The sequence below is a fragment of the Vidua macroura genome, chromosome 4, assembly GCF_024509145.1.
Source record: "Vidua macroura isolate BioBank_ID:100142 chromosome 4, ASM2450914v1, whole genome shotgun sequence".
Lineage (NCBI taxonomy): Eukaryota > Metazoa > Chordata > Aves > Passeriformes > Viduidae > Vidua > Vidua macroura.
The window spans coordinates 37,524,611-37,540,108 of NC_071574.1; the positions used below are offsets into that span (position 1 = coordinate 37,524,611).

At 42.5% G+C, this 15,498-nt stretch overlaps 1 protein-coding gene across 2 annotated transcripts; it reads right to left on the reverse strand.

Moving 5' to 3' along the window:
- Positions 1-5,931: 5,931 nt before the first annotated feature.
- On the reverse strand, positions 5,932-8,309 carry HMGB2 (high mobility group box 2). Of its 2 annotated transcripts, none has more exons than XM_053975598.1 (5): positions 8,231-8,309; positions 7,534-7,704; positions 7,221-7,366; positions 6,958-7,132; positions 5,932-6,474 (listed from the first exon to the last, which is right to left on the reverse strand). In XM_053975598.1, exons 2-5 carry the CDS (start codon positions 7,681-7,683, stop codon positions 6,319-6,321), a joined length of 627 nt encoding a protein of 208 aa, XP_053831573.1. In that variant the 5' UTR covers positions 7,684-7,704; positions 8,231-8,309; the 3' UTR covers positions 5,932-6,318. The 2 variants fall into 2 exon arrangements, with proteins under 2 accessions (XP_053831573.1, XP_053831572.1); XM_053975597.1 differs by lacking the exon at positions 8,231-8,309 and adding an exon at positions 8,148-8,227.
- Positions 8,310-15,498: the final 7,189 nt, after the last annotated feature.

The window sequence follows — 15,498 nt, forward strand, 5'->3', positions numbered from 1 at the left end:
CAAGAGAGAAAGCGTGCCCAGCTCTGGAAGGCTTCTAGTCATGCTGCTCTTTCGATTGCATTGAGGAATGCACTGAAGTCCTGCCTGTCCTGAAGATGCCAAGGAACCTCTAGAGATACAGCTAAACAACCTGGCAATGGGAAGGAAAGCTGTCTCTCCAACCATCTGGGAGAGAAGGTAGGATGGTATGAGGTGTTGCTGAGGAAAACTATTTCTGTAACCCTGTAGCAGAGTAGGGTCTGGTTACTATTGATACTAAAGCTTTTGAGGATAAAGTAATATTGAATGGGCCATTTCCAGCTGGAGATAAACACTCCTGGGTTTTTTTTTCCTGTAACATTATCCCATTATCTTCCAAGTCAGTATGAGAAAAATGGTGTCCATGTTCCAGAATTATGGGCAAGCTGAAAAATATTTTGAATTAGGATAAGAACTGATCATAACATTAAAACACTAAGCACATGCAAGATCAGATCAAAAGTCTAGGTAGCACAGCAGCCTATCTCACTCAGAGGTCAGAAGGATCATTGTGGTCAAAAGGTGCAGGGCAGTGAAAGGATGCTGCAAGGATACATGTCTAACCTTGTCTCTGCTTCTGGCATGATATAATTCAGGCACTTTCTGACTAGAGATGGCTTTTCTATTTAATAGTATAGAATTTCTCCAATGACTGCTTTAGTCTAGGCAGACTTCAGTCATGTATCATCTGACTTATGCAAAAAGTTTTAATGTTTCTGAAGAGGCATGCTGGCTCTGCAGTGCACTCCACTCCTGTGACAAATCAGTGAGATATAGGTGAATTATGAAGCTTGTTAAAGGTCTTAATTCCTGAAGGGGTAGTCAGTGCTAGGTCAGTGGAGAGTTCAGTCTGTCAGGAGCTGGTTTCAAGGTAGCAGCACTGACAAGAACATCAATAACCACTCATTTTTCAAAGGGCCTTTCAGAATGTTGTGGTCTTGTCCATACAAACATCATCCCTCCAGCTCTGCTGAAGAAATTATTTATGGGTACAAACTTTACCATTAGACGTTTGGGCCAGGAAATACTGACAGTAGCCATACAACTTACCAGTGGAACCCTGGATCTGCTAGCTATAAAGATTTTTCTGGTGGTTGACTTCATATTCAGTCCTGGAACATCATGAGCCTCTCCAACACTGAGACTAAAGGAGATAGTTGGTTTCAGGTTGTCAGGATAATCAGAGCAATGTACAGGTTCACTTACTAGTTGGTGTTGGCCTGTGACAATTAAGTAATTTGAGGATTTTGTGTAGGGAGTCATCTTTTTTTATCAGGTAGATCTGAATCTTATGTTACTCCACAGTTAGGAGACTTAATGTATCCCTGAAGGGCTGTGTGCATTGGAGAATGCAGCAGTGAGCTCAGCATCTGGGCTCTGTTATGGGATTCTTGACATTGGATTCAAATAGGATCATGGAAAAGCAGATGGATTGTCATGCAGCTCATACAAGAGGCCCAGCAATTTCTGGACATGCAAAGCTTGCTGGCCAAACACTTAGATATTTCAGGATGTGTAAAGAAATAGAAGCCAAAATGAGAAAACAAACAGAAAAATAAATCTATACTAAGGCGAGTGAAGTGAGATCAGCAATTGTCACTACCACAGCAAATAATCCATCACTGAACAATATGTACTAGATTATGTACCAATGTTATAGACCAGATGCCTATGATAAACTGTTATGGAAAAGTTCAATACATCATGGGCTAATCAAAGGTAAAACTCCTATTTCTTTTTTTTTTTTTTTTTTTGTTTTGTTTTGTTTTGTTTTGTTTTTTTGTGATTTTCTCTCCACAATCATTTGCAACTTCATTAGTGTTCTAGGAGTTTTAAAGCCTATATATACTGAATATATACAGTTCCCAGGTCTGTATCTGTTCTAATCAAGACACACACACACACACACACACACACACACACGCACGCGTATTTACAATTTTCCAGACCATAGGTTTAGCTTTGGAAAAATAAGACCAGCTTTGTAAATAGGCTTTGTTCTTTGATGACCTAAGAAAAAGGAAACCTCCTATTTCTCCAGGAAAATGATAATGCAATACTGAATATGTGTTTTGTTTGTAACTCTTTTACCTGATAATGCCTAACGTGCTATTTGCTTTCCTAGCAAACATTCATTATATCTTCACAGAATTATCTGTTACAGCTCCAGCATCTCCTCTAGACTAATGTAATATTACCTCATATTACCCGTAACTTAAATGTTAGGCCTGCTTTTCCCCCTTCACATGTGAAAGGGGAGCACATATTAGCATGTAATACAATTTGTACTAACACCATATCTCACCTTCTGGTTTTACTGTTCCTGTCACTTCAGGCTGCAGGCTGACTTTGCAGATCTTCACTGTTAGCTCTTGTTATTCATGCAAGATCTTCAATGGTGATTTATTTCTTTTATGAGAAGTAGACCAGAAAAGGTCAAGTAGATCAAACCTACCTGATCTCCTTTACCTTAAGGTTCACAGATTTCTTCAAAGAATATTTACAGCTCTATGGAATGTGATTTCCTCTTGGGAAATCACAAGTTCTATTTAGCCATTTGTCCAGCAATTCTCAGCTGTACTGTGGCTCCTACCAACTTGTCATATGGACATTCCTGGTCTGAAGCTCTCTGCATCTCCACAGAATGTTTTCTAAAAATTAGCATCGTATTTGTGACCTTCCATTCATCTAGTACTTAAGACAGTTTTAAATGAAAAAAATATAAAGTACAGTTCAAAGTTCAGCCATTTCATCGCTTGAATTTCCTTAGACCTCTTGGATGAATACCATCTGTCCTGTGATTTTGTTTCAAGTTCTTTTACACTTGGATTTGAGACAGATACTTTACCATGCTTCTTCCATTAAAAAATTTTGTCATGAAAACTTCCTGAAACCCCTCTACAAGGTTAAAAAAGTTTTCTTCTAGACATTGCTACTGTATCTTGAGCATGCATTATCCCTGGGACAGTTTGGCAGCCGTCTTGGATCTGTGGATGCACAGGTTTTGGATGAGTTAATTTTCTTACTAGTAGCTGGTACAGTGCCGTGTATTGGATTTAGGGGGAGGATAATGTTGATTTAGTTGTCACTGAGCAGTGTTTACACTTAGTCAAGGACTTTTCAGCTTCTCATACTGACCTGACAGCAAGGAGGCTGGGAGTGCACAAGGAGCTGGAAGGGGACACAGCTGGGACAGGTAAGCCCTACCACTGAGCAAACAGATATTCTATGCCATAAGAGTCAGCATATAACTAGGGTGAAAGGGTGAAAGCTGGCTGAAGGACACTTTTTGGAAACTGGCTGGGCATTACTGCATGGTTGCTTTTCATTTGCATCTCTTCGTTTGCATTTTTTTATCTTTTTGTTATTTTCCTTTTCAGTATAATTTATTCATTTATTATTATTTTATTTCAATTATGAAGCTGCTTCTATCTCAAGGCATGAGTTAACTTACTTTTACCATTCCAGTTCTCTCCCTCATCCCACTGTTTGGAGGAGTGTCTGGCTGTGTGAGACTTGGTTGCTGGTTGGAGTTCAGACATGACAGATGTGTTTGAAAGTTGTTCATCTGTTTTCTCATGTTGCTCTGATGCTCTTTTGCTTTGCCACACGTTGCTGTGTCTGGTCTGTTGATGTGCGGGGGTTTTTTTTGGCTTACTGGTTTAGAAATAACTTGAACTTTCTAAAAACTGTTTTCCTACATTTGTTATTCTCTCATTCTTCCTCTTTATCCACCTCAGACTTACTTTTGGTGGTATTTCGGTCTATTTTACTGTGTGGGATGTCTTTATGCTGAACATGTAATGAAATGTGAGAGTTCTTCCCAGTGCCTCCAACCATTTTGGGTAAAACTTAGTTTTGGTTTTAGACTCCCCAGCTCACCTCCAGTGAGTTTTTTCATAAGTTCATCTGTATTGAGCAGTGATGTGAAAAACTAATTTAGCTTTTCTTCTATGGCCTTATCTTTACTGAACATTCCCCTTACACTTTGATTACTTATTAGTCCTTTCAAGCAAGTGCTCACAGATGGGCATTACATGAACTCCCTGACCTGACACATCATACTTTTTAAAGCTTAATTTGAAAGCAGTAATTTTCATGTACTCTTTTCGACTTGCTTTTATATTGAACATCCTTCTTGCGAAAAGGACAAAATATGAGGTTTTTTTTTTAAATGTTATCTTTATTCATGCATTGTTCTCAGTTGATAGATCAGCCTGATGCAGAGTTTTTGGTTTGCAACTTGTAAGGACACCTGAAGGGTTATATTTTGTTTCAAATTAAAAAAAAAATTTCAAAAAATCAAATTAGTCAATGTACTCTGACTTTAGCCCTTCACTGCAGAAAATTTAAATAATCTTATCAGAAAGACTTCATGAAGCATCACTGTTCTGATTCAGGGAGAGATTGTTAGAAGTGAGAGGACATGATGGTGCATTTCTACAGGGAAGTCCGAACAGGATGTGGTAACAAGATCAGCATGATCTTGGAAACACACTGTAACAGGGAATTGCCTCTAGATGGAAGAATTTCTGAGTTAAGGATACAGGTGCTGTAGGACTGCAAATTCTACAGCAAAAAATGTTCTTGAGCACTGGAGGTGCTGTCCTGCCTCTCACTTCTGGTTTATGCCTGCAGCTTCAGGAAATCTGAGCCTGAAAAATGGAGCCACTGATCTCACCTGTGCCAAGTTATCTCTGGCAGGTCCAACATGCAAAACAGCAGGTAATCCTTCTGATGCCACTTAAAATATCTCAGGGGCAGGGTGAGGAAGAAAAAGCAACTCTGGGTTTCTAAGGCTCTCAAAGATTAACACCTACTCCAGTATAAAAATATTTTAATTGCCTTTACAGTTACTTAATTTCCATGTTTTTCTCAAGCCTGTTTCAGAAAGTGCTTGACCTACCCAGTGACATTTACTGTAGTAATGTCCTGAAAACACATTTTATCTTACACATAGTACAATGATGGGACACAAACTTACTTCATAAGCTAATGGACAATAGGGACACATTTTAAACAAAATCTTGGAAGCCTGCCCTTTATATTACTTAATTTTTTTAGACATTACACATTCAGGGCTGGGCTTTTCAAGGGCTAATAAAAGATATTTCCTGGTATTTAGCTCAACAAATTAAACTTGAGCTATTTAGTTTAGCTGTAGGATCTCAAATTCCCTAGTTGAAAACTAGGTACCTAGTTAGGTACCTAGATTTAAGCCTTTATATGTATTAAAGTAAAATAAAAAGTGAAAGCCAAGAAATAGTATAACTTGTTACAACCACAAACAGGAACGTATCAGGACCATTCTATACAAGTGCCTTTGTTCTATATAAATGCCTTCTCTTTCTGCAGGAATCTACTGGCATGTGTGGAGGTAACATTCCAACATTTTTCATGCTGTTCTGCAAGCCGTGTATTTTATGAGAATCCAGTAATACTGGAGCCAGGGGCAGAGGGAAGGAGTAGCAACATCTGGGAAGACATGCCTCTAACCACATCTGTCTTATAGCCAAGGCCAGTGACCCTGAGCTCTGGAAGAGAAAGTTCAAAACATTCACTCATTATCAGCTACTATGCCAAAACAAAGGCCTGTGCTTCAGCAGTCCGGGGAAACAAGATAACCCAGGAGTAATTATCAAGAACTTCACTGCTTAAGGGATTTTTTTTTCACCCACAAGGTAACACAGACAAAGCTACTGTAAGGAAAGTGTCAGTCTTAACTAATGTTAGTGAGAGAGGAAATCAGTTAAAGGAGTTTAAGTGGTAGCAAAAGCTCCAGGAGTCAATGCTTAAGGGACTTGCCAGTTTTGCAGTAACAGCAAGAGCCCAAGAACACTGCATGTTCCCACACAGGATTCCAGCACTCTGGGGGTGCCTAGCCTCTCAGAAACATCATGAACACAAAAAGAATAATGTACAACATTTTATTACAAAACTGTTATAAAAGTAATACAATGCAACAAAAATACTACAAAATATAAGATCAGCTATTAAGCTACCTTTGTTTTACTTAGCTAAAAGGAAACACCTGGCTATCAGTCACTGAATTTCAATAAAACCATTAAATATGCAGAAACAGCAGAAACATTCAACAACTTTTGTTTTTCCAAACCGAACTTTCGCAGCCCTTGGCTACTGCTTACATTATAAACTGAAGTCTCCCTACAAAGAACCACATTACCTATACACAATTCTGTACAGATTTTTATACTGAAGCTAACAATGAGCTGCACTTGAGTTCACATTCTTAGCAAAATATTGGATTCCGAGCATAAATCTTTACAGCAGGACATTCATTTATTCTTCATCCTCATCTTCTTCCTCCTCTTCCTCATCCTCTTCCTCTTCTTCCTCCTCCTCCTCTGGTTCTGCTTTCTTCTTAGATCCTGCAGGCCTACCTGGGCCCTTCTTTCCTGCATCACTCTTGCTCTTGGCACGATATGCTGCAATATCCTGCAAGAAAAATGCTTTTAAGTTGCTAGCAATAGAACACGGAAGACAAATCTGTACTGCTTTGGTATTTCAATACTACTGTACTGCATAGATCGGATCCAGCGCATGCAAGAAAGCAGAATTTCCACCTTGGGACTTTCATGCTTAAATCTTTAAGCAAAAGAACATGCAATGCAGACAGTTTTAAGAATTTTAGAATTACCATGGTGCTTTGGAGTCTGACTATATTTATTTTAGCAAGCAGATGACCTGTTTTCTGGTAGTAAAGCATCTTACTGGTAAAATCTCTAGACATGCAAAACCCACATCCAGGTTCACTGTAAGGGTTCCAGATGTCTGCCCCACCACACCTTTCCATGTCTTCTAAAGGCTGACGGAAAGCATTAAGAATTACAAGTCCCATATGGTGTGGGTGCAAGACACAAGTCAGATATTTACAGTGATCTCCACTATTTTAACTTTCTTGTATTACTTTTACTGTACCTTTTCATACTTCTCCTTTAGTTTTGCAGCCTTCTGTTCATATGGCTGTTTATCTTTGGCCGACTGTTCAGACCACATTTCACCTAGTTTCTTTGCTGTATCTCCAATAGACAAGCCAGGATGTTCGTTTTTGATTTTCGGACGGTGTTCAGAACAGAAAAGGAAGAACGCAGACCTACATCAAGAGACAGTGATTAAAGTTAAGTATCAAGCTATTAGAATACTTTTTTTCTGTGGGGGAAGGGAGTCATAGAAACACTCACGGTGGTCTTTTAGGAGCGTTGGGGTCCTTTTTCTTTCCCTTCTTCTCGCCTTTGGGAGGAACATAGTTTTTCATCTCCCTATCATAACGAGCTTTGTCTCCTTTAGCCATTTCTTCAAATTTTCCTTTTTCCTTGCTTGACATTGTCTGTGGACACACGGAGGGGAAAGAAGAGTCTGGATGAGATAAAGCAGCTACTGACCCACTAACGCCTAAGCAGCAGCTGCTACCAGGGATCTTTTCCCAGCAGCCCGCAGCAGGGGCGGGGGCTGGTCCGGTGAGGGCTCAGCACGGCCCGGCCCGGCCCCGCTCACCTTCCACCGCTCCGAGCACTTCCGCGAGAACTCTGCGAAGTTGACGGACGAGTCCGGGTGCTTCTTCTTGTGCTCCTCGCGGCACGTCTGCACGAAGTACGCGTACGAGGACATCTTGCCCCGCGGCTTATTGGGGTCGCCTTTGCCCATGGCGAGGTCGGCGGCGGGTCCCTGCGGGAGGAGGTAGGAGGTGGGCGGAGAGGCGGCGTGAGGCGGGGCCGCGCCTCAGGCCGTTCCCGCCTCTCGCCCGCCGGCGCCTTCCCGCCCCAGCGCGCCCGACCCCGCCCCGCCGCAACCCCCGTGCCCGCGCCCCCCCGCCGGGACCGCGGCACCTTCCGCCGCCGGGCGCCTCTCCCCGCCCCCCGCGGCAGCCGCGGCGGGCAGCCCGCCCGGCCCCGCCGCCCGTGCCCCGGCCCTCCCCGCCGGGGCCGGAGCCACCGCCGCCCTCCCGGCCCCACCCGCCCGCCAGGAATCCTCCCCTCAGCCCCGGGCGTGCCGCCCGCCCGCCCGCCGCGGGAGCCCGTCGCTGCCTCTGCGCCCAGGACCGCCGCTGGTGTCCGCTCCTTCCCGCTCCCTCCGTCCCTCGCGGCGCGCTGACGCTGCGCGGGCCTTGCCTGGCTGAGCGGAGCGGAGCGGGCGGCGCGGGGCTCTGCTCCCTCAGGTGCTGCTGCCGAATGGTGCCCGGCCGCGCACTTACCGCCTCTTGTTTTCCGCGGCACTGCCCGCCACAGCAACCCGACCCGCGGCGCCCGAGAGCCCGCCCCCGCCGCGGCCCATTGGCTGCCGCGCCGGTTCAAACTGCCTGAAGCTCCGCCCCCCGGCGCGGAAGCCGGACGGGATTGGCTGTCTGCCGCTCTGACGTCGGCGGCCGAGCTACTCCCGGGCTAGGACGAGCGCGAGGGGGACGTTGGCGCTTATACCCGTTGGAACCGGTTGGGGTGAGGAGAGCGGGGGCGGGGCTGGGCGGAGCGCGCTGGGCGGCGATTGGGGGAGAGGGACGGTTTAAAAAACCGCGGGGGCCCCTGCCATTGGCCGGCGGGGGCTGCGGCCGATCTGATTGGGCGGAGCGCGGGGGCCGCAGCGTGGTTTAAAAATACAAAGGGAGCGGGGCCGGCGGCGGCTCCCTCCGCTCCGCCTGCCCCGGCTCAGGGCGGCCGAGGCAGCGTCGCCGCCGCTCTCTCCCTCCGTCCTTCCCTCCGTGGGGTGGGCGTCTGGCGGGCAGCGGCGGCTGGCTGTAAAACTGGGCTGAAAGTTGCGTTTCGGTGCCCAAGCGAGCCCCGATCCCTGGGGCCCTAGCTGGCCCGGCCCGCCCCGCCGCGGGACAGGGGCTGCGGTGGTGCCAGCCCCCGGCTCCAGTCCGGGGTCTCCCACGGAAGGAGAGTGTCTGGTTTCGTAGCGATCCCTGGGCAGAGAGAGCTCCCTTTTCCCAGGCTGGAGGGGTTTGGAAGAACCCGGGCTGATTGTGAGACGTAGGTTTCCCTACTCAGAGCGCGGCAGAGGCACCGGCGCTGAGAAGGGAAGGTGTCGCCTCTCCGAGCTTGGTGCTCTCTGTAAAGTGCAAGCTGCAGCAGTTGAAAGCCTGGGACCCAATCTCGGTCGAACTGAGGTTTTAATGCAAAACATGCCTGTGGTTTGCATTAATGCTTTCAAGTGTACCGCTAGCAGCAAATCTGGCCCTTTGGGTTTGGGGAGAAAAGTGACGTTTCCGTACAGTCACTTATACTGCGATGTCACCCCAGACTACATTATACTGGTTTTGCTGACTTTGGTTTTCTTCTGTGTGATTATTTTCATCTAATTCTCTACTTTGGGTAGATATTCTTAGTAATCTAAGTGGGTTTTAACACTCTTGTTTTTTCAGGTGTAGTTTATAGCCCTAGTGAGAAGCACGTTATTTTTACTGAAGATGTGGTGCCTTCAGTAGAACCTTCCTCAATGGTAAGAAAAACAAATCCCTAAGCTATGTGAGAGTATAGAGTAGCTGCAGGTGTGAGAGTGGTCAATGTCTTCATCTCCAGTCTCCCCCATTCAGAGTTGCTCAATATAAGAAGGACTTATCAGGTACAGTTCTTCAAGCCTTTCTTCTTTCCCTCTGACAAGTACAGGTTCATGTGGAACAATTCATTAATGTGGAAGTAAGTGCCTGCTTTATCCCCGTTTCTTTTTAAGCTTTGTGTGTTTGCCCAAACTGCAGCCCTTAAAAGCCAAAATCCCCTACAGAAGAGGGTAGTTGGGAGGTAAATTAACAGAGCAACCCACAGATTATGCTTTCCCTCTGCAGATGTCAAAGCCTTCCCAAGCCAATTCTCCAAAACCTTGTACCAGTTCACTTATGTGGCTATTACTTTTGATAGTGTTTAGCATACAAATAAAGCTTAGCCTTCCTTACCTCCTAAAATAAACATTTCCATGGGGAATGTTTCATGTTCTGGTTTGGGCTCGTTATGACTGTATGCCATTGCTTCTCCATAGCAAATTAATGTTCTCGGTTCTATGGTACTGAGTTCTATGTAGGTCTATCTGTCCACTTTGCAGAGTTGTTTTGTTATGCGGCTTTAAAAATGCCTTTACTTCATATTTTACGTGGAAAGCACTATTTTATTTCATGAGTTAAGCTGCCAGATGGGTCACTCATTTACTTTGTGGTGAGCCACCTCTGTATAAAAGCTACTTGTGAAGTGTGTTCTAGTTAATAAAGCAATTTTGTAAAAGATCGTAGAATTTTACACTACTGGTGTGTACTGAGTGAATCATAGTACAACCATTGGTATTTGTGGTGTAAAAGCATTCCTTGTATGCCAGACTGACCTAGACACTCTCTGTCAGTTATTGTAGGGGAATGGGTTGAAAAAAGCTTTAGGTAAGTTTTATTTACATTTTCACTGTTTTAACATTAATATAGCACATTCATGGAAAAATATTACTTTGGAACAGTCTTTGGAAATTTTGTGATGTAATTGCAGTAAGGCATCTGCTGTTGCATCTGTTTTTATATCTGTTCTAAGAATATGAAGAATATTATTGTGGAAAAGCAGGTGGAGTGAGAAAGTGTAATTATTGCTATGGGAAAAAATGAGATCTGCCTTTCAAATGTTTTAAGAAAGAAATTAGGATCTTTAAATTTTCCTTCCTGGAAATGAAAGCTTTTGTACACTTTGCTAGACCCACAGTGTGTTACATCATGCTGTCTCATACAACACAGGGCACATGAGAAACCAAAGTAACATCTGTCTGTCCTCCAACAAGGAAGGCAGTATTGAGAATTTTCCATGCTCGAACATGATACTGGAAGCTTCCCACAGCAGTGCCAATGCTGAAAGCCCCACCACACAAGAATGCTGATGTTAGGAACTTGGCATTCTCAAAGCTGAGCCTTCCTCCCAGCGTCCTCGTGCCTGGAAAAGCACTTCTCCGCTTCCACAATAAGCAGTCACTGTTTTTCATTGCTCCACACTGTTCCTTTTCAGACAGAAACACAATTTCTGTCTCCAGAGATTCAGTCACTGTTACTCTTCTAAAGCAGTGATCTATGCAGTATTGACTTTGGTCGGTACGCATGGTTAATTTATTAACCACATGTGCATGACACTTGTGGGGAAGAAGCATAAACTCCGGGACTTGGAGTTACTTCAGTGTGAATAATTCTGCTCATGAAATGACTCTAAGGTTTTATAGCTCCCTGGCCTTGAGCCATTCTGAGTTTCTAATTTGCTCCACAGTTTGGGGTGCTATTGTTAACTTGGCTTAATCTTCAGTAAACTGCAAGTGAGGATAAGCAGTGAGGCTAGAAATGCCAGATAGAAGGTAGAGAAAAGACCAGATGGGTGAGACCAGGTTATGGAGCTGAGAAATGAATTTAAAGAGAAGTATGTCAAAGACAACAAAAATGTGTGATGGGAGTGATAACTTGCTTTCTGTCATACTGTATCTCTTGGCTTCTGTGGGCTGCTTCTAGAGATTTTCTAGACAGTGATGTCAGTGTGGACAAAGCAAGGGAAAAAGGGAACAAAGGCCTTTTATTTGAATTAAATCATCAGCGGATCCATTACAACAGATACTGTTCAGCTGAGGAGATTGGTCAGAGTTAAGGTCATGCAACTGTAGTTTGCAAACTTGCATTCTGGTATATTTATGTAGTGATGCTGTCAGTTTTAATTCAGTCAGTTGGATAAGGAAGCTCTACTGGCACTTCCCAGAAAGTCTCCTACTATCCAAATTCCTGTATGGAATATGCCTTAATGTACAAAATGGCAGTAAAATTCTGCTTTGGAAAGTTATCACTCTTGATTGATAGGCAATTTCTTCTTCCGGACCTGAAAAATCAGTGGATGAATAATGAATGTGAGGTAAAATTGCTCTCTGTTTTAATCAAACCAAACTTCACTAATAGGAATGGAAGATGTTGAAAGAAAGCTTTAATCAGCAGGTTTCTTTGTTACAGAAAAAAAAAATATTAAAATTCAAGACACAAAATGCATTTAAGTAGGTCACTGCTTTGAAAACCCTTTTAATGTGAAGGACAAAGTCTACAGACAGCAACAATGTTTTAGGCCTCTTTTTTTGTGAGCATCTTTCACTAGATATATGGTGGGAGCTTTAGGATGAAAAGCAAAAATCAAAACTATTTAAGCTACCGCTTACCTAAGTTCAACATAAAATTTATTTTGTTGTAGTGTTCCAGTTATAAGCAGTTATTTTCATTGTACTTTGATAAAAACATATAACTGCTGCTGCCTAAAAGTTTACAAAACTGGTATTTCTGTCAATATCTTAAAGAATTGCATTTAAGACAATGTGTTAGAAGTTCCCCAGTTTTCTTAGCGTTGTATAACATGTAAATAATATGTATGTTGTAAAAATGAAATATATTTACCATTTAAACATCAGGGTTTTATTATGCGGGCCATTGTAAAGCCTGCATAACCAGTTAAGCAGCTCATAGGCAAATGCAGCTGTGTTAGTTACACCAGGCTGGGTTAGTCTGAAAGCTCAGGAGCTTGTTTTGACTTTGTGCTGTGTACCCACTACCTAAAACAAAGGCAGCCTGCATGAGACACTATCCGGGACAGCTGCAGAGCAAAGGCTGAAACTGCAGAGGTCATATGTTAAGAAATAAATACAGCAAATCTCATCTGGTACTAACACAGATAATATTAGGAGCAATAGCAATTCCTGATCACAGTAATTTTACCTGAACTTTTTCAGTCTTAATTTGACAGTAACTTTTTTTTGCATTGGGTTTACAAGCTTTTAACTTTTTAAAACATTTTTTTTATTTTCTGTTCACCTGGCTTTCACTCACTTTCTTGTTTACATTCAAAGCAATACTCATGCAGCATTTTCCCCTCAAGATATTTAAAATTTTTCTTTGTTTTGCTATACTGCTAATCCCTTTTTACAGGTGTAAGAAAAAAGCAGCAATGTGTCTTTATATATTGAATAGTTTCCCAGGCAGCTTTGAGGGGCTCTAAAATGTGGATAGCCCTTATTTACAACAAGAATATGGTTTAAATGGGTAAAAAACCTTTCTATTCTTCTATCCCCACCTCAAAACTCTTCCAGTGTTGGTAAACATTGGTACTTTGCCTGAAACATATACACAAATTACTCTTAAGAAATGAAATTTAATTGCCAATAAAATTGTCCTGTCTTTTGTGAATTGGAGAGCATAGTTTGCAAACTTTTTTTCCTCTTTCTAAGCTGTAAGACAAAGGGCTGGACTGCATCTGGCCCTGGAGGTGTGACATCCAGTGAGGAGATCCAAAGAGGTTGTAGTCACGGTCCAGCTTCTGATTAGTCATGTTTGACAGTAGCTGCTGGTGCTTGCTGCTGCCAGAATGAAGTCCCTGGCAACCCATGGTGGCTTACACATATGGACCAACCAGAATGCTTTGTTCATACCTTTGTCCAGTCTAAGGAACAGTTTCCTTCTGTGGTCATGTGGGCTAGAAACTTAAAATGAGGCTGAACTTGACAGTAGAATCTGTTTCCTATGTTACTGCAGCTCTAAAGTCTTCTTGGAAAGAGAATAGTGGGAGTTGACAAGGCTGTGTCAACTCATGGGCTGCAAGAGGAAGGAGCCAGCAGAGATAAGCAGGCTTGGCTGGTAACAACCAAGTACCTCGTAAGCATTGTGATATTCATCAACATACTGGTCTTTGTCTTGCATCCAGATAGTGGAAAAGCTTAAATTAATTTCAATAGGTCTCATTAAACTTAAATGGGTCTCAAATGTTGGTCATGTGGCATGCATCTTGTTAATGTAGACATTGTTGGGAGAATAATTTATTCCGTTACTTCTGGCAACTAGTGCTGTGATAGGTGTCATAGAAATGACCACAGGATACATAGGTGATCTGAGATGAGAAAGAAAACACTTATGAAGTTTTGAAATTGTTGATTGAATCATCAGTCTCATTTTTAGTCATGGTTCCCATGGGATTTTCCAGTAGCTGGTATATAAATGTATCATTTCCTTACAGCACCCCATTGCATACCCTACTCTATACTGCTAAAGAACTTTACAGTAACAAGGGAGGTTGAGTTTGTTGGAATATAAGCCTATCTGTATCTTTTATCTAGAAGGAGCTCTGCAGGAGGTCAGGAAAGCATTTAAACCCCAAATGCATGTGTAATTTTATTGATTTTATTTTCATGAAAGTGTCTGCATTAGTATCAGACTATATTGTTTTTACTGAGGAAATCAAAGTATGTAACTGATGGTTTGGTGGAAGAAGCGTTCATCTGCTCCCAAGAGGCACTTCAAACTTGCTGTTACTTCACCTAGAGATAAGTCAGACCTAGAGATGGTTATAACTGTACTGCAAAGACAAGGGCACGCAAAGAATGTGTATCAGAAGAGGACATGATGGTGTAACAGAGCCCTGGAGAGTCTAGGATCCTCTGACAAAACCTGAAAAAACCTCTGACAAGACCTGAAATCTGAAGATGGTGTAGTATGTATTATACAAAGCAAGAGGTTAAAGCCATTGTCAAATCTGAATTTCTATAACAAGAAAACAGTAGCTCACAAAATGCAAGACTGTAGCACAGAGTACAGTCTGTACACTGCTTTTTGTGGTATCAAGAGTGCATTAGAGACCAGCAAAATTTACTGAAAAGATATGACAGTTTATCTAACAGGGAAAATAATCTGAGCAAGTTTTTTATTTCATTTCAAGGGTTGAAAAATAACTCGTAAGCAATATACTACATTGGTCTATTACTAGTAGTTAAATTTTTATTGCATTACACAAAACCTCTGGGGGTGATACTCTTCCACAATATGTTTCAGATAGCTGCTTTACATTTCTGAAGAGCATGAGTGATGGTTTAATGGAGTCTCTGTGCGATCTAATATAATGTGAAACAAAATGTTAATCAAAGCAACCTGGATGAACAAGAGATCAGTGACTGTGAAACAAGCAGAGATAGAGGTGCACTTGGGTTGAGTGGAGGCTTCTGAGGAGGAGGAGGGGTGTTGAAACTGAAGAGTACCTAAGGCAAAGCTGGAGGTTGGCTTCTCTGCTTCTGTGTGGTCATTGTGATTGAGCTCCCTGTCCTAACTCATCCTTCATTGTTTAGGTCCACCAACAAACAATTTGTCAAGTACATTTAACAAAGAACATAACATAATTTTTGCACATAAGAATGGTGCCTTCTACCAGAAGATCCTCTCATGCTTCCTGTAACTAATGGCTTATTATGAAAGAGAATTTGCACAAACCGTTAAGGGGAGTGTGTTACAAAACTTCAAAGCTCTAACAGTACATTGGTTTTTCAGTTTTAATCCTAAATTCTTCTTAAAATAAAATGTATAGTTTTGGACCTTCTTTACTGCTTTAAATCTTTTAATAAAAGCCTTTGTTATATATACTCTTTTGTACATCTTGAGTTTCCACTGTACAAGGCTAAATGCTTATAAAAGAAAGACTGGCTTCAGCTCAATTCAGACCTGGAGATAAT